Below are 19,510 nucleotides of genomic sequence, written 5' to 3'. Positions count from 1 at the left end.
ATAATCACAACAGACTTTTAATAATACAAATCCGTTATGCTGTCATGAGAACAAGTGCAGCAGCCTATGATTTAAAAAAACAACATCTTAAAAAAAATGTCCTTGACTGAAGTGCAAGCATATGAAAACACAAAGTTAAATCACACTTATCCACACGTGAAATTCCCGCATATTTTATATTACATTTACATATGAGGCATAGGCTGGAGGTTCACCTTCTGATAGCTCCACAAAGCTTCTGGTTGAGATCAGTGTGCAGCAATTTACAGTATAATGAATGACATTCGGTGCAACTCTGATTAGCATGGTTGGCTACGTACGGTGCGAAAGACGTTCAACATACATACAGGTGTGGAGTTGCGCTGAGTTGTACTAATGGGCCACCTTTAATCTGCACTAACCAGTGTGGCGAAGTGTGTGCACTGCGGTGAAGGACCAGCATGGTGAAGACACTGTTAATTCATCATTGCCAGTCATGTTCTCTCCACTTCAATACGAAGGCATCTGCCCCACGTTGTTAGCATCACTCACGGACGGCCCCGCAATGCCACAATCCATCTCCACTCCTGCAAATGATCTGATCTCATCGCTCCATCTCCGTCGTGTAATTTTCATTCGTGATCCATGTTTTTCTATTTCTCTCAGTGTAATTCTCCGCGTGCATTAATCCGTGCTTCTTTGTGTACTTTTCAAGTTGCGTTCCATGTTATTTGTTAGCTTCAATGTTTCCGAACCGTACGTCGTGGCGGGCAATATCGAAACTCTCTTTTTTCGGCACGTAGGTATGTTACTTCAACATCAAATTTCATGTTGCAAAATCATTCCATCCTGATCTTGCCCACGTCTTTATACTGGTAGGAACCACCTGGTTCCACCAGCCCACAGGGGATTATTGTGTCCGTCCGTCCGTCGTGCATCTAAAAATGGGAGGGGTGGGGCTGGGTGGAGAGGGGAGGGTGGGGAGGGGCTGGGTGGGGAGGGTGGGGCTGGGTGGGGGGTGGGAGGGGTGGGGCTGGGTGGGGAGGGGCTGGTCACTCCGTGGTGCCCTTATAAAACTCAACGTTTAACCTACTCACGCCAGCTTGTGCCCGCCCTCACAGTCGGGCATATTTGGGGAATACACCACGCCGCCGTTGACCCTGGCCATTGACCGAGCAACCCAACGTTCCTACCAGCTCCCTCCGCAGGAATGTGTTTTAATAATTTTCATCCGAATCCTCCTTCAATAAATGCCCTAGACGCGGTGTTGCTGCGCTGTTATTTCCCAGTTGTGTCCCTCAGAATGTTTCCTCTTGTTCAGCGAACTTGTGCATTCTTTTTTGCGTTTTGCTCATATTTATCTTAAGCCACACTTTTCAGCCTTTTTTGTCACTTGTATGTGCGTTGAATTTCTTACACAGCCAACTGTGCTAATCATTATAGTACTACTGGTTATTATGATGTATTTGATTATATTATGATTTACACATCAATAATACTGCGTCTCTTTGTGATGAAGTGTGACCGTGTGAACTATGAAACACAGACAGTTTTAACTATCACTGAGTCTCGTGACTGTTTAACCGTAACATTTATACCCAATGCTAAAACACCCAACAGTGCATCTAGTCAAAGTCCAGCAGTTTGCACAATATAATGGGTCAATATAATGTCTTGTGACACTATTATATTACAACAGTGTGGTGGCAACATGCAAACAAACACACCTACTGTACTTTACAATGTGTTGATCGTTGTTTATTTTTTATTACACTTACGTAAATATAGTTTATAACAATAAAAAGATAAGTTGTAGGGAAATTGTACAAACTTATTTGAAAAACATTTCCTGTGCAACATTGCTTCGAGCCGAGTCGTGGTGAAGACATCAAGCGTTCTCTCTGCAAGGTTTATACCTGTTAGACAAGCAGTCTACGTTGCGACTTGTCAACAGAGATACCCATCATAAACAGCGTGTCTCCAAGTGTGTTTACGAGCAGGGTGCTTTCCACCTTCCACTTGTAGGCACACGTTTGTGGCAGAATCAACCCCGGCTCTCTTCGCTTTAAGGAATCGTCGGCGTTGCTGCCGGACAATCCACGGGACAGCTGTGATGAAGCACGGGTGCGGTACAGAAGAAAACGTCTCGCTTCGCTGCACCTGAAATCCGATCATGAATTCTCCCGAAGACCGCGAGTACAACCGAGAGCGTGTGGACCACGAGCCCACTTCATCTGTCCACATCGATGGCGACGACGATGAGAGCACAGCCTTGCTGTCACCTGGGATTTCTCCAGACTCCAGGACTGGCCACGTGTCAAAAGAGCGGCGAACGTTCTGCCTCTTTACTTTATTCAATGGCATTTTCATCGTCATGCTGTGGTTGATTATGGTCAGCATTAAAAGTTCCCAGGTATGATTTTAAAAAAATTCAGAACGGAACAATTTTACAAACATCGCAATGTAATAATATCATTGAATATACGCTGTTTTACTACTGACGTGTTTATTTAAGAATATAAAAGGTACAAGGCGGCACTAATTGAACATGCAATAGGTACGTTTAATTTTTGATCAGCACATTAGGTGCCAAGTTGATGCATCGATTTGCATGTAGTTTCAATTTAAAAGTTACATTTATTAGCATTAGTGATTTCTCCCACTAATTTGTATCAAAGTCATAGTACTGGACTTTAATTCAATCACACAATGTAGTTGCTGGCCTTCCTATGAACATAAACATATTCATGTGTCCATAACCTAACAGTACATCCAACTGCTTGTCAAAACATCATGAGTCTTTCTGCAGTACACATCTCACTATTCACTATGCCACTTAACCAGGGTTGACAAATATGTGAATGGACGGTACGGTCTGTATGCACTCTTTTCAAAAGGTCGAATCACACAAACTGACAGTGTACATGATCACAATCATAAGGTGACAATGCCAACAAGATATTTTGGTAAATGTGTCTTCTTTATCAGGAGAAATCTGTTGCTTATATAGGCAAAAGTCAAAGTTCGGATCTTCCAAAAAATGTTTCCTAAATTGTCTTCGAAAGGGAGGGAGAACTTTCGTTCCTTTCTCAATCCGCTTGTCCCGGTGTGGGTCGCTGCGGCAGCATGTTGAGTAGAGCGGTCCAGACCTCCCTTTCCCTGGCGACAGATTCCAGCTCTTCCTGGGGAATTTTCAGACGTTCCCAGGCCAGCCGAGCGACATAGTCCCGTCAGAGTGTCCTGGGCCTGCCCCGGGGTCTTCGCGCAGTGGGACATGCCCAGTAGAGTTCCAGGGGGGAGTCTACCGGGGGGCATCCTTACAAGGTGCTCAAACCGCCTCCAATGGCTCCTCTCGATCCAGAGCAGCGGCTCGACTTTGAGGCTCTCCCTGATTACCGAGCTCCTCACCCGATCACGGATAATGGTGAGCCCGGCAACCCTACGGAGAAACCTCATTTTGGCCCCTCGTACCCGCGATCTCATCCTTTTGGCCATTACCCAAAGCTCATGACCATAGGTGAGGGTGGGGATATAGATCGACCTGTAAACGGAGAGCTTAGTTCAAGAACTCAGCTCCCGCTTCACTATCCACATAACGTTACAGCGCCTGCAATACTGTGGATGCCCTGCCGATATATCCCACTCCGACTTACCATCACTCGCGAAAGAGACCCCGAGGTACTTAAACTCCTCCACAAAGGACCTCATCCCAGCCGCTTCATACTTGGCATCAAACCGTTCAAGTGCACGTTGGAGATCACAGACTGACGAGGCAAAGAGGAAAATGTCATCTGCAAAAAGCAGCGACACCAACTCTATGCCCCTGTACTGGATACTCTCCATGCCTTGGCTGCGCCTTGATATCTGTCCATGAAAATCACAAACATGAGTGGAGACAAGACGCACCTTTGGCGGAATCCAACACACACAGTGAACGACTTTAATTTAACACCAAGAATACGGACACAGCTCTCACTCCGGAAATAGACGGACCGAATAGCGCACAAAAGCGGCACCAGTACCTCGTACTTCCGCAGCGCCTCCCACAAATCCATTGCGGGGAACACAGTCATATGCCATCTCCAAGTCTACAAAGCAGAGGTAGACTGGAGAAGCATACTCCCATGACCCCTCAATATATTTGTGAGAGGGAAAAGAGCTGGTTCATTGACCAAGACCATGACGCAATCCACTTTGTGGGAAGTAGAACGTTCGTTCAATAACATAATATACAGACAAGAGGCTCTTGGAACACAAAAAAAACCTTTAAAATAGAGTACAGAATTTTGGTCCAAAAGTATTTCAGACCAATGCAACATTTGTGTTTATAAGCAGGCAAACTCTGGATTGGTTTGGACCTTGTGAGTCTCCTCGGCAGAGTATGACCTGTAGAACAGATGCTGCTGGTTTGTAAAAAAAAATGATTTAATTTTGTTAAAATTAATTTCAGTACTGTGAACAAAGTGTGAGTAAATATTGTATGCACACTATTCGTTACATGCATTCATTTTCATCGTTGGTGTGATGCATGCACACCCACGATAGGGGCAGGGCAGACCTTTGTTGTCGTGGATGTAGGTGGAAAGTTGACTTTGTCCATGAAAGTGTGTTTTATGCAGGACTTTTGAAGCTTAAATTTCACTTGACTCAAGTAACCAATGCAACAGTGGTGGCTCCTGCAAAATCTCTCAGGGGGGGCAAATGTCTGGATGATTTATAAGGATAAGGTCCACCCATGCAAAGGATAAATTAACAGCTTAAGCACGTAAAGGCAACTTCACTTCTTTAATATTAATGAAAAATAAAGTGACTCTTACAATACATATTGTTTGTTTCTATACTCACTATTAATACAATCCACTCAAGTTTTTTTTATTAAAGATTCCACTAGGTGGCGACAACTAAAATTGTTGACTGAAACGTGCTTACGTATGATGACGTAAGCACGTTAGTGCGAGCCCTCCCGGAAGCCATAGAAAATGCATTGCAGCGCCCCCCGTTCGAAAAAAAACATCTTTGAATGTAAGTCTATGGGGCCACTCGGGGCGATTCTCAGCCGGAGTGAAATCGCCCAAAAAGAGGCGGTACTCCACAGAACGTGACATGACGCTGATTGGACTATATCCAGAGGCACAGTGACGGCTAGCGTGACTCTGTGGTTGAGTGACATTGGTGGTGCGTCGCCCAATCGCCCTAATGAAGAAACCGCCCCTGCAATGCAAATGAGGGTTTTTACAGTGACTCCAGTAAAACGTAAGGTTTCAAAATGTCAAATGGATGTGCAAATATATACATACCGTATATATATGGATGAACTTAAGATTTACATTGTCAGCATGCTAACTAAATTAGATCATTTCGATTTAAAGCTTTCGTGACTGCAGGGATTCATATTCTTGGTTCTTTCTGTAAAGTCACGTGACTTTACCGAAAGAACCAAGAATATAAATTAGATTATGTCCAAACATGAGCACAACTTAATCAACTGTAATCGCAGATTTTGGGGACAGCATCATTAATGAGCAGAACCATCACTTTTCTTGCATTTCCGCACCATTCCAAGTCATACGATCAAAATTATGTCACCTGTTCATTGAGGACCCTGAAAAAGATATATATAAGAAAAATCCTAACAGCAAATAATAGACAACCTGTGTTTTATTTGTTCACACTTGTTTTACCCCGACGTAAAATCATGGCTGTGATTTTTTTGTTTAAAAATTTACACGAGTACATTTCACATCAATAGCTTCGATTTTTTGGCTTTTTAATCTCTGAGAATAATCAGATATTATGATATGTGTTACTTACACCATCCTTGGAGGCTCATCAAAATAATACAAACACTAATTTTTTCTATTTTTGGTAAATCTCCCACATCCAATCCCTTCTCCACGTCAGATGCAGAGAAGCTGGTCCATGCATTCATTTCATTTCACATCGACTATTGCAATGTATTGCTCCCTGGCGTAGTATTGGCCTCTCTGCACTGGCTTTTAGTTTCACATAGGATTCAGTTTAAACTCATATTGCTAACTAACAAAGCTCTGAACCACATTGTCCCGGCAAACCTCAGAGACATGCAGAACTGATACTTCCCCTTCAAGGTATCTAAGATCTTGGAATGCAGATCTTCTTTGTGTTTCCAAGTCGTGGCTTCGGTCTATGGGCAACCAAGCTTGTTCCCATGCAGCTGTCAGACTCCTAAATTCTGAGTCTGGATAAGATTTTTTTTAAACGTGTCTAAAACGTATTCATATTCTTTTGGTGATTCAACTATCAATGAATTCATAAAATGTCTTTCAGCATTTATTTTCTCACTACTTAATTTTGTTGTTTCATAAGTTTTATGCTGAGTGTTTGTTTGCTGTGTATTGTGCAACGCTTTGAGATCCTCGATAAAAGGTGCTTTATGAATTGGATTATTATTATCACAGACAGGTATCAGTTATACAGCAGTTGTCCTCGAAGAAGTGATACAGACTGATGTGAGCAAAACATCGTTTGACATAATTGTGAGTATCGCACAAACATATTTTCACCTATTTTTTTAAATAAAAGTATTGCTAATCATCGAAATTAATTTGAGTGCTGTATTCATGCTACCCAATAATTCCAGAGCATCATGGTTTCATCGCATGAATGCCAATTCGCACGACGTGTGTTGCACGATATCCCTTTGCAGCATACTGCAAGTACTTAACCTTAATAAGGCCATCGCAAACGTGAACTTTTGCATTTACTCTTGACCGAAAACGTTGACACTAAACCTCAGTCCAACCCTAATGAAATAATATGGCAATGCTATGGGAATGCCTTTTTTAAGTTAAAGCATCAACATTTACATTGGTCATTCACTCAGTTACAATTGCATGTGTATAGTAATAAATGTCCCAATTCTGTGAAGAGGGCCATGTACAAACGACTACATAGTCCTCCCGATATATGTACCTTGAGGGTGAGGAAACAAGGGTGGTAGTGTGTTTTAAGATATGTTATTTAATTAGCATTTGTAGGAATGAAAACTGAAGGATCTTGTGATGCATATATTTTTCCCATATGAGCACCGACAAACAAGTTTAGCTGCATATCTCTGATCTCTTTAAATCATTTATCTTGCAACGGCACATGAGGGAAATGCATTTTATAAGATGAAAGTGTATTTGGCACATTCTCTCATCTATTTTTAAAAACCATTACACAATTTAATCCCCTGCTCGTCTCTGCACCCCACCCATTTAGCCTTTCATCCATTGTCATTTCTTTCTATTCGGTTGAACACGAGCAACGTTTTACCCATGACACACACAGGAGAGTAGAGCTAAGAATATAATATGTGGAAAAAAGAAAACGGAATGGGTAAGGGAAGAGACAACAGAAAGAGGGACGTGATGGAATAGGAGCAGAGAAATTGGACCATAGAGTTCGGAGAGACGAGGAAAGGGGAGGAAGAGACTGCACAAGGTCCTCAACGCTACACGGAGCAGCGTCTGTTTTCACAGGGGGCGGCGGGGAGAGAGAGGGGATTCAGAGTGGGGGTGGCCAAACATAAGTCACGTGATTTACGGGAGGATTGAGCTGAGCCCCATGGTGAACGATAATTATAAATATTAACTTTCACAGTGTGAAATATTTTATTTTCATTTTAAAACAATGTAACAACTCTAACTTTCTTGAAGTAACAAGTTAGGCTTCCTGTTATATCTGACCCCAAGTATGAACGTTGACATTACTCACACAGTATAATTGAGCCAAATTGGGTAAACCTCCTTCCTGGTCTACGACTCGCTTTTATTTAAACCCGTGGTAAACACACTAAGTAAAAAAAAGTATATTTTTCAAGGCAAACCTGGGTAATCAAATATGACACCATTTATATCTGCAGCCCTTGTGTTAGCCCACTTTCTGGATGAAGGCCTCCTGCCGTGTGGGTAATGAGCATTACTTGATAATTGATCACGCTGGTCAGTGCGTTAAACAGTACATATGGCCTGCATTCAGCAAAAATCATGAGGATGCAAGGACCTTAATAAAAATGTAATGTTGTTTTAACTTCAGTCACCGATAATGCAGGTGTATGTAATCTAACATGTCATGAGCATTTTCAGTGTATTATATTTTATTATGTGCAAACATGGTATTTTTTTTTTAATGTAATAGCTGACCAGAAATTATCTGAATAACTTTCCAAATAATTACCCATCTAAAGCGATTGGATTTGGCAATTATAACTTTTTTTGAACATAGTTTTCTGAGCCATCTCCACTTCTGCGTGCAGGGTTTTAACTATTCTAAGTGATAAAGGAATCATTTCACGAATCCGACTGGCAGAGTGCAAATACTGGCACACAGATGATGAATGAGTAAATGACAGGACTTTACAAATGCTTGGTTTGCTGAAAATGCCTGGCATACAAATGTGCTATATGCAATTTCCCCCAGCTTTTCTGGGTAGTGTGAGCCTCAAAAACACGTAAAAATGATTTTTTTTTGTATCATGACAGCCCAGGCAAATGGGTGAAATTTCCATGTATGCCACTGATTCTTTTTCCCACAATTCACACATGTGGGTCGCATACCTCATGAACAAGTTCGGCTGTAATTAAATGGGACTGCAGTGCTTATGTTCACATGCTGTGTGCTCCCCCACAGTGGCTGGCAATTTTCCGGGCCACAGTGCTGTTGCTGGCGTACGCGGCGTGCAAATGGAAATGCAGGTTTCCTGTCGCGGTGAGCCGGCACACAGAAACCACCCACAGACCACAGCAACATCACCTGGTGTTTTTTATCCACAAACCAAGCAGGCATCAAACATATCAAACATTTCCTCCAGGAAATGTATTCAAAACCAAATCCTAAGTATATTTACTGCTCAGATAAGCATAGAGGCGGTGGCCATTTAATGTTTATAGCCCGAGGCCGGTGTAGAAATTCCACATTTATATGACGGCTGTCAGTTTTTCCATAGGACTACTCTTGACTTCCCTACAAAGTGGTACCTATTTTATGAACCCTAGAGAGATTATGGGCTGAGTCAACCTCAAATCAGGGTTGAGACTCAGAACCTTGTTATTGCGAGCCACTCACTTCTCCAGAGCCACTTTGCCGATTTTCACCAGGAGTAACAAAGTCATGTTTTAATCGTCCTGTACAGAGTTATTGTAAGCAAGTAAAAAAATATATAATGTAAAAAAACACTTTAGACGGACAGTATAAAGTGTTTTCGTGACTGCAGGAATTCATATTCTTTGGGTCTTTCGGTAAAGTCACGTAGATAGGTTGAAAGATGTTTCGATTGCAACACAAGCGATTGAAACGTCATCGTTTTTTGTTATTTTGTTATTTTCTTTGAACCTATCTACGTGACTTTAGCGAAAGAGCCAAAGAATTATAGTATGTATATGTTCCGTGTACAGGCGAAATTTTCACTTTTCACTTACCACTGGTTTTTCGTGTCAACTGCTTTTGTGTGACTTATCTGTACTACAATCTCACTCTCCCACAATACCTATATTCTTTGGCTCTTTCGCTAATGGTTCTTACCGAAAGAACCAAATAATATGAATTCCTGCAGTCACGAAAGTAATAGGTCTAAACAATACCCATACTTTCAACATTCTGAATTAGATGTAGGGCTAAGCGGGATATGCATGGTTTTGATATCCAGGGTACATCTGATAACAACTATCAGGGTAGAAGTATATTTTCCTTGTTAGCCATCCTATTGGAATTTGTATTGATTTTTTGCGATGTATTTATTTTTATTAATGTGCTTACATTTCCTATACTTTGCACACCGATAATTTTTCATCTTGTTTTTGTTGTTGTAACTTTTTGAACTGCCTCTACTGGATATCTGTGGAAAAGAGCTTCAAAACTCATCGGATTTCTGCAGGATCAATAAAGATTCTGATACTAAATGTACATAAATGCTGTAAAGTTGGCAAAGGCAAATGTACCATGAATGAAAATCACACAATTAACATCATCAAACTTCTAGTCATGTTATTCATGCACAAGGCATGGCTCAGCATTGCAAAAGAGTATGAAACTGGGTGTCAAGTGAGATCGAACATGGGTGACAAAATGGCTTAGTAATGTCACGAACCATCAACACATACTCTCTATACGCTAAACAGCATAGGGCTTGACGTCAACACAGGTGAAAGCTCCATTCGGCATTTCAGATAAGCTGAATATAAATGTGATCCTGTTATACTTCCCAACGTGGAAAATCATGCCGGGAAAATTTGAGCCCATGGAATGAAGATTAATGACCTCAATCACAGCGGGCGGCACTTTTAGGCACCGACAACGCGCAGACACATGAAGGCGTATTCCACACCGTGACCTCGATGTCCCTTTGCCTACAGATCTGGCTGGGAGAGCTTCATAATATGTCAAACACGATATTTTGTGCGGATTATGCATATTCGAGAATACATCATGTGGTCTTTGACTCTTGGGAAGTCTCTTGTTACACATTGCAACTGCAGCAGGAGTCGCCTTGGCTCTCTTACAGTACGACGTACTGTACGTCTAACATTCTACCGTGGAGCTTTTTGCCAACGTCACATGGCGCTCTGATGTGGTTTTTGTTTGTGTTGTTTGCTATGTCTGAAGTTTTTCTCCATGTGCTGGGACCTTTTTCAGGAACTGGACTTTCGTTCTTTAAGAGAAAGGCGTGCTACAACCCAACAACACATTAGAGAACCATGTTCTTGATTAATATGTGTACAATTTTGGAGAGACTGGCCCTGTCATAGGAGGGTTGAACTTTGAATGTTCACCATTGGCGCAGGCCTATCGGAAACACTTTGACTTAGCGATACGTATATTCGCGTACATTATTGTTTCCCACAAGATAATTAAGACAATTAAAGTTAAATGAATTTGTTTAAGCAGGAGTTCAATAAGTAGATAGAGTTAAATCAACATGCGATGTGTTGATGTATATGAGTATAGATTTTCCGTGAAATATTCATGAAACGGTAATAATACATTTTAGAAATATTGCTTTAAATGTTATACACCTGGTGTATTGTATGAACAGCAAGTATGATCTATATGCAAAGTAATGCTGAATCAGACATATGATGTATGTTTAAATGTATAATTTATTCCCATTTCTGCGACAGTCGACAACATGTATTACAAGTGGATATGCCTTTTTCAAGATTTTGCATACAGATGTAAGTACTAGCTTGAAAAGCGCACAAAGGTCCACTCACAAACAGCAGGAAGACACGACTCCCATCATGCCTTGCATGAATGTCAAGCGACCACCATATTGCACATACACTGCTCTCAGCCTTGTCCAAGCCACCAGCTCAACAGAGCTGAATGTGTGGCAATAGAGTTTAAGCCAGAAACTAAAAAGAGTTGCAAATGTGGCCATCCCAACAGGAAGCAGTGAAATAAAGAGACAACTGTCAACTGTTTGCATCCTTATCATCAATGTTCACTGCTACCTTATGCATCTGGGAGCCCATATATGGAGAAGAGGGCTTCCCTCTGCACTATGGAGACCCGTTGTGATAGTGCTTGTCTATAGGGAACAATAATTAAAATACTAATTTTTTTTTTTTATAAATTATGAGAAAACCCTCCTCAACAGGAAAATGCGTGCAGGCTGGAAACATGTAGCACAATGGATTGTGATTAGTCCTCTCCCCTTTTTGAATTTGACAGTACAGTGAAATTATTCTTAAAACAGTGAAACCTGTAGATTTGGGCAGGGGAGTTCTTTCTGCTCATAAGTCGTTACAGGCAGAGATTCGGGTTTTGAAACCGGCCAAGACAAAAGGGGTGGTGGGGGGCACCCCGGTGGGAGCGGGGCACCCCGGTGGGGGGGGGGCACCACCCTATAAAGGAAGCTCAGGTGAACACCACAGAGTGCGGCAGGAGGAGCAGGAGCAGCGCCGGGACGAGCAGCAGGAGGGGAACCGGTAGCGGCAGTGGCCCTGGCAGCATCAGCACCGGCACCAGCACCGGCAGCAGCACCAGAAGAAGCGTGTACGTGTGTGTGTGTGCAGAGTCTGTAATTGTCTGCGCAAATAAACACGGTTGAAGTCAGCGCAACCAAGTGCGCTCCTGTACCGTGCAAGAGTCCGAGCGAACGAATCAATAAATGTGTAGCCACCAGTCTAAAACCAAAACTCAACAGTCTGGAAGTGCAACTCATATATTTTAACAACACAGGTATGCTCCAAAATAGCAGGACAGTATGACTGACAGCGTCCCCTTGCATGCATGTCCCATTGCATGTACAATGAGTGATCTGAGCCTTGTCGAAGCCATAAGCTTAACATGCCATGAACTCGTTTTCAGTTCCTGGCCTAAACAATAATACGGTCACATATTAACCTCCATTTTTTTTAATGCTGAAGTTTTTGTGTGAAATCCATGGTGACCATGCTGAGACCATAAACTCACTAACATTTGCAAAGAAGAGTTTCATTATGGATGGCTGCCCCAATTATATCCAGGATATCACCGGTGCCGGTTCAGTGCTCGAACACCCTGAACTATTCCATTACCTCAAAGCTGATTGACCTCTTGACTCTCCTGAAGGACTTCGGGGTTAGGATTATGTTACTTTTTCATAAGTATAATTGATGTGAAGACACCAACTCAGAGTGCCAGCAAGTAATGTTATTTTACACAAATTTCTATTAACTTCCAATATACTCTGTATATGTATACCCCCCCTACCCCCAAACAGTATTCAGGTGAAAACTATTATAAGTCTTTTGCAATTATGATGCCCATTACAATCTTCGTGGTTTCCTGGTTTGAGGCATTGTTTATGGACTACCGTGTGCTACCTAAGGAGCAGCGAGCCACACAAAGAGTCCAGAATCAACACAATCTCCATGTTAGACAACACCAGTCTCCAAGAGGAGAACACCCACCTACTCAAGAAGATGACTTCCACTCGCTCTCAGAATTTGTGGACGGTGAGTCTCTACCGATGTTTTTCCTTTTGTACAATGGAATATTTACCAGGAGGGTTCTGCTCGGGACATTCCAAGAGATCGATGGATGTGTTGATGGCTAAAGCCCTTGATGCCACCACACCTCATCAATGCTTTCTACTCTCTGTCAGATCCCACAGCTGCCCCACAGGAAGTATGTAAGTATTTCGATTTAAAGCTTTCATGACTGCAGGGATTCATCTTCTTGGTTCTTTCGGTAAAGTCACGTAGAATGGAAATAATAAAATAATAAAAATAAAACATAACAAAATTATTCTCACGACGTTTCGGCCACAACGCAAGCAGCCGTCCTCAGGTGAAGAACAGGTCTGTAGACAAGACAGTCCGAATGGACTCTGTTCTTCACCTGAGGACGGCTGCTTGCGTTGTGGCCGAAACGTCGTGAGAATTATTTTATTGGTTTATTTTTATTATTTTATTATTTCCATTCTACGTGACTTTACCGAAAGAACCAAGAAGAAGTATGTAAATATGTTGAACTTCGCACTGGATGTAGCCAACAGTGCTTATCGGAGGTGCAGGGGACGGACAACAAACTAAACACAAAGAACAGTTCTAAAGATAATACGTTTTAAATATTTGGCATAACAGTCTCCAACAGTGGCGGCTCCTGCAAAATCTCTCAGGGGGGGCAAATGTCTGGATGATTGATAAGGATAAGGTCCACCCATGCAATGGATAAATTAACAGCTTAAGCATGTAAAGGCAACTTCACTTCTTTAATATTAATGAAAAATAAAGTGACTCTTACAATACATCTTGTTTGTTTCTATACTCACTATTAAAACAAACCACTCAAGTTTATTTTATTAAAGATTCCACTAGGTGGCGACAAATAATATTGTTGGATGAAACGTGCTTACGTATGATGACGTAAGCACGTTAGGGCGAGCCCTCCCGGAAGCCATAGAGAATGCATTGCAGCGCCCGCCCTTCGAAAAAAAACATCTTTGAATGTAAGTCTATGGGGCCACTCGGGGCGATTCTCAGCCGGAGTGAAATCGCCCAAAAAGAGGCGGTACTCCACAGAACGTGACATGACGCTGATTGGACTATATCCAGAGGCACAGTGACGGCTAGCGTGACTCTGTGGTTGAATGACATTGGTGGTGCGTCGCCCAATCGCCCTAATGAAGAAACCGCCCCTGGTCTCCAATCATCTGTTATTAGGTCTTCCTCCTGCTAGCTGGATTGTGGAGACCACTCTAATGCCTGTCTCGGCTATTGGCCATCCCCCATCCTGCAGACGCAACAAGTTTTGCCTTTTAGTGTTTATGGTCACTTCCAGAATGTGCATTGCTTCACGGTCATGCGATGAAATTCCCAGCATCCATTTCAGATACCTGTGCTCAAATGTAAACTTTTTTTCAAATTGATTAATTAATCTTGATTTTAAGCTTTCGTGACTGCAGGAATCCATACTCTTTGGTTCTTTCGGTAAAGTCACGTAGATAGAAAAATTTAATATAATATATCACGACGTTTCGATCGCAACACAAGCGGTCGTCCTCAGGCGGAAAAAAATAATCCAGCAGTGGAAGTGCTGAACCAGGAAGAAACACAGCGAGAGAGCTGTTACAACAAGAGGTTATATATGTGGCGAAGGGCAAGCAGGCGGGGTCTGAGCTAGAAAGGAATTCCATCCCTGCACGCAACCACGTCAGTTGTGTTAATGGGGGGGATTAGGGAGAGAAAGATTAGGGAGAGAGATTAGCATGAAATGAGCTTCCGTCGCCGCATAATAGTTTCGCCCCTGCATATGCGCACAACAGCATTGTTAATGGGAGATTAGCACTATGTTGATGGGAGACATTAGGCAGAGATATTAGGGGGATTAGCAAGTTAATGGCATGTCTATGTGTAACACAAGCTCCGGCGCTGCCAACTGCGCTGTGAGAGGCAAGCGCGTCCGCGCAAGAGAACCACCGCAATGTCAGTGAGACACACAGCCCATCATACCGCCAGAACCATCGATACATCGAGGCTAAGTGAGACCCCAGCCCGTTAATGCAGAGGCACCCAACAGGGCAATGCAACTCAGAGAGTCGGAGAAAACAGCCAAACGGCAGGGAAGAATGGAAGCACCACAGCAAGTTACGACTTTGCTTGGTTAATAACGTCCTTCCAATGATTGATCAGCTTATACCTATCTTCTCGGTTGAATTTGTCTCTGTGTTTATATATCTAGATGGCTTTATGGAGAAATATTTGATGGTAGCCAGAAGGTTTGCAGAGTACCTTGGTCTTGGAAAAAACTATTAATTAATATCCAGGTGCCTGATCCATAGTAATACAAACTCCTAAAATAACCGATGTCATGATAACACTAAGACCCCTGTTGGCAAACACTCGGATGTTACAATTAATTATTTTTCAGGTATGGACGAAGGCGACTACGATCTAGATTTGGATCTTGAAGACATCAGTCACCTGTCCAATGAGGTAAACAAGGAACATCACATTCCATTTAAAAATAATTTAATATTCTCAGTGAGAGAGACATGTCTACCTCTCCGCTTTCATCTCAATCTACTCCCCTTCATGCCCTCTCTGCTCTAGCAAGAAATGCCTTATATCAAAACCCCCGGTCAACCTTAGCTCAGTGGGAGGTCACTTATTCTCCTCTGCTGCACCCACGGTCTGGGACTCACTTTCCCAAGCCATCTGTGCTGTTGACTCAAGTCTCGTAATAACATCATCCAATTTTACTTTCTGAATGTCTCTTTCTCTCTATTAATTAAATTAACATATGTCTCCTTTCCCCTATACACCTATGTCCCACTGTTATGTACAGGATCTTGGGAAATGGTTGCATTTAGACGCGGTAGGAATACACATTTTACTGCATCTGAGCTTCAGGACAACTGCTGTATTGCCTTGACCGGTTGACCCCCTTTATGGGAGAGTTATCCATTAACATTTTCCAGCAAAACAAAGGCAGTCATGTCTGTGTGGCTCGCTCAGTGAGATGTTACAGAAACCAGTCAGAAAGCATTTCATATCTGGAGGACACAGCCAAGCGAATGTGACCTGGCAAGCAATCACTGCTGGCCAAATATACACATGCCTACGGGGTTTATCGCCGAAAAACTAGTGATATCAAATGTGACTGTCCTTACTTTTAAAAGTGCCTAGCCGTCAAATATTTCTCTACCCTTTGTATCTGTAACTATTAATATCAAATATTTAAATGTTACGTATTTAACATACGCTATTTTTATGTTTAGTGGGGAGGGGGGGGTATTTCCGGTTTTACAGATTACATGATTGTGGCATCTGTGGAAGTCATTGTATTTAATACTTCACTTGTGTCATTTTATCCAGTGTTATACACGATTACTCCATGGTTTTCTGAGCCCTAGGTATTTCCCATAAATTAAAAAAGTTCTTAAAAACACATGACACTTTTCGCACAAGCTCAGCGGTTTGAACAAAAGAGTAGTTCCATTCTTTATATCATATACAGTACTTACATTCGAGATTACTATATTTGACACAATAAAAAAGCTACTATAATAAAAAAACTACTACAGATAACATCTCTGAACAAGTTTATTCTTATAGGCACTATACGTACGTATTTTGATTAGCTTATTTTTCGCCAGTTACGGTGTATAGTATTGCTAATACTGTATAGGTATAGATTAAATAATCCGGAATGCACTCGATATTGTCAGATAACAGAAGCTAAGCAGGTTAGTGCCTGGATGGTGCTTTCATGGTTGAGAACCATACGCAGAACATTTGTTAGAGGCTGCAGAGTTTCATGATGAGCAGTACGCCAATTTTCCGACCTTATAGTACAGTACTCTTTTACCTTAGCCAACCCACACTGGCCGAGATGGTGAAATATGGTCAAATTATCCCCGTTACCAATATGGCGTGGGGAAGCCCTCTTCCAGCAGTGGGTTGACAAAAATTCCGTATATGCACAAAGGTATCTACTCACTGAGCAAAGCGTTTGCAAAACTCCCATAATTGATCGAAGCAGAACGTCAATTTGACGGGCCTCGAATTGCGTTTGTCTGACATTGTTCAACTTGTGAAAATGCCACTGTATTGTCGTGCAGATGCCCATAAGAACGTCTTATCTTATCCGCGAATCCTCAAAATTAGCCTGCCTTTAATCATGGACAAATTTTAACTAAATACAAAGTTCTTAGTCCAGTCACTGAAATCTATAAACGTGCTGCATTAAAAACAATGTTGTTTCGTTTTGGGTGTCTCTGAGATTTTAATCCAGTATCCCAGTGCTGCTGCAAGTATCTGACACGGGCACAACTTTATCCAACTGAGCCACCCATCCACATCTAATGCGGTGGTGTTTATGAAAAGGAATTTTTTTAAAGGACGTTTAGTCATGCACATAAAAAGATGACTGATTATAATGGAGTTTTTTGTTGTTGTTGCAGGAACGCCAGTACGTACAGCAGGGGGAAGATGCTATGCGGAATGTGATATCTATGTTGGGTATGGAAAGCGTCTGGAATAAAGAAAAAAGCAGGGTGAGTCGTCATTATAATCAGCCTCAGCAGCTCATTAAATTGAAGTGATCTGCTTTGTGGAGGTGAACGGGAATCGAAAATTGCCTCGCAAGCAGTTACAATATGTTTGGGTGTATTTATGGTTTATATAATTGTATCCATACTGTCAACAGGCAGAGAAATGTTGCCCAGTTAATGAGCTGAATATGGAAATTCACAGGATCACAAAGCTGTTATAGTTTGGAAGCTAACAACGTAAATGCATCAAAATATGAATATTGATGACAATAAATGTAAGTATAGTTTATAAATAATGCCTGTTGTTTTTTTCTCAGGATGATGGAGATGTGTATACTTTAATTGGACCAAATAACATGAAGATATTTATACTCAAGGTTACCATGCCATACAGCATTTATAATTTCCAAACGTATATAAAACACAATGTTTCTAATACTTTTTTCTGGTGAATTTCAAATATGAATTGTAAACGTGGGTAATATTTTGAAAGTACAGCATTGATAACCTACTGATTAGCATTTTCACCATGCTTTACTTACTGCTTAATTTATTTCTGCAAGGAATCACCCACATATGCCATCTGTTACAAGCTTTACATTCGTCCTTGTGATAACATTTGCAAAACAAGCCCATTGTGTGCGACTGTGAATATGAAATCACGTTGTAAATTATCTAGAATTGTTCAATAAATCAACGACCTTTCCCTACAATTATTTATCCTTACAAGAGAGCAAATGCAACAGAGCTGTCTAAATTGTATGCAAGCAGATGTCCTTGCTGTGCCCTCCCGAAGTGGTTTACGAGGAGGTGATGCTACGGCCTGAAAGGATGCCCAGCTGGAACCGTGCAGTCATCGATTGCCAGGTGAGCATGCGCACAAGCCCAACAGAAAGTTCTCTCATGTAACAGGTGCTGCCAAATGCTGTTTGGCAGCACCTGTGAAGGCCGACACGGTGCACGACGGGGTGAGGGGTGCCCGGCACCATGCCTGACCGACTTTTGTTTCCCCAGTGGCCGATGTTTACACACCACACCAGGTATTCATTTGAGGCTGAGTCGACCGGGGGGTTTCAGATAATTATCGTCACGAGTGTTGGTCGTGAACGGGAATTGAACTCCAGTTACCTAATTCCTAGCGTAGTGATTAACAACTGAATTACGACTTCCCAGATTTCAATATAAGCTAAAAAACATGGTTACATTTTCCTCTTCTTGGTTCTTTCGGTAAAGTCACGTAGAAGGGAAATAATAAAATAATAAAAATAATACATAAAATACAATTCTCACGACGTTTCAGCCACAACGCAAGAAAGAACCAAGAAGATGAATCCCTGCAGTCACGAAAGCTTTAAATCGAAATGGTTCAATTGTTAGTTCCATAACAGCATTTATTCTAAGCACAGAGAAGTGCAATGCATGTGCAGTGCAACATTTTTGGAGGCCTCGTGAGGATAACTGAGGGTAAACCAAAGTCTGAATCTTCAAGGATTACGAGGCGAGCAAATGTTTGAACAGGATAGGTATTATTTGACAGCTCAGAGTACATGGAAAAAACACATTGAATTCCAAACTAAGGGTGCCGTTGATGTGATTATATGTTTTAAGCAGTAACTTCGTATAATGAAGAATTGCGATTGTAATGTGAAGCATTACGAATGGGAATGAGTAGTGATTGGGTCCCAGTTAGACATTCTAGGTGAATTTACAATCAAAATACAGTACTGCACGTAAAAATGTGGAAGTGTCTGTGGTGAAATATGTAAGTGTGCAATGCTTTTAGAGATCAATTAAGTTCCTGAAGATAATGGTTCGTAACACGCACAATTGATTTAAATTATAAGTACTGTCTACCGAACATAGTTCACCACGTAATTAACTTCAGCAGTTTATGAATATTAATTCTACAATTGCTAACCAAATAATATGCAACTTATTTGCTTCTGAATAATATTATTTAGTCAAGTGTATATTTGTATAGATGAATGCATGAGCATGTAAGCAGGAGAGCAAAGGTGTTGATTATAAACT

The 19,510-nt window shown here is 41.6% G+C and overlaps 1 protein-coding gene across 1 annotated transcript in view; it reads left to right on the top strand.

The window, feature by feature from the left end:
* The first annotated feature begins 2,102 nt into the window (after positions 1-2,102).
* LOC144946991 (stAR-related lipid transfer protein 3-like) overlaps positions 2,103-19,510 on the top strand; it is a 34,717-nt gene continuing 17,309 nt past the window's right edge. The window contains exons 1-9 of the mRNA XM_078876088.1: positions 2,103-2,392; positions 6,417-6,494; positions 8,632-8,709; positions 11,118-11,171; positions 12,704-12,938; positions 15,355-15,419; positions 17,390-17,482; positions 17,797-17,856; positions 18,251-18,346. Coding sequence (XP_078732214.1) covers positions 2,153-2,392; positions 6,417-6,494; positions 8,632-8,709; positions 11,118-11,171; positions 12,704-12,938; positions 15,355-15,419; positions 17,390-17,482; positions 17,797-17,856; positions 18,251-18,346 — 999 coding nt within the window. The 5' untranslated portion in view covers positions 2,103-2,152. The remainder of the gene's footprint in view (positions 2,393-6,416; positions 6,495-8,631; positions 8,710-11,117; positions 11,172-12,703; positions 12,939-15,354; positions 15,420-17,389; positions 17,483-17,796; positions 17,857-18,250; positions 18,347-19,510) is intronic.

This window comes from Lampetra fluviatilis, chromosome 2 (genome assembly GCF_964198595.1).
Source record: "Lampetra fluviatilis chromosome 2, kcLamFluv1.1, whole genome shotgun sequence".
Lineage (NCBI taxonomy): Eukaryota > Metazoa > Chordata > Hyperoartia > Petromyzontiformes > Petromyzontidae > Lampetra > Lampetra fluviatilis.
This window is presented reverse-complemented; position numbering and strand designations above follow the sequence as displayed.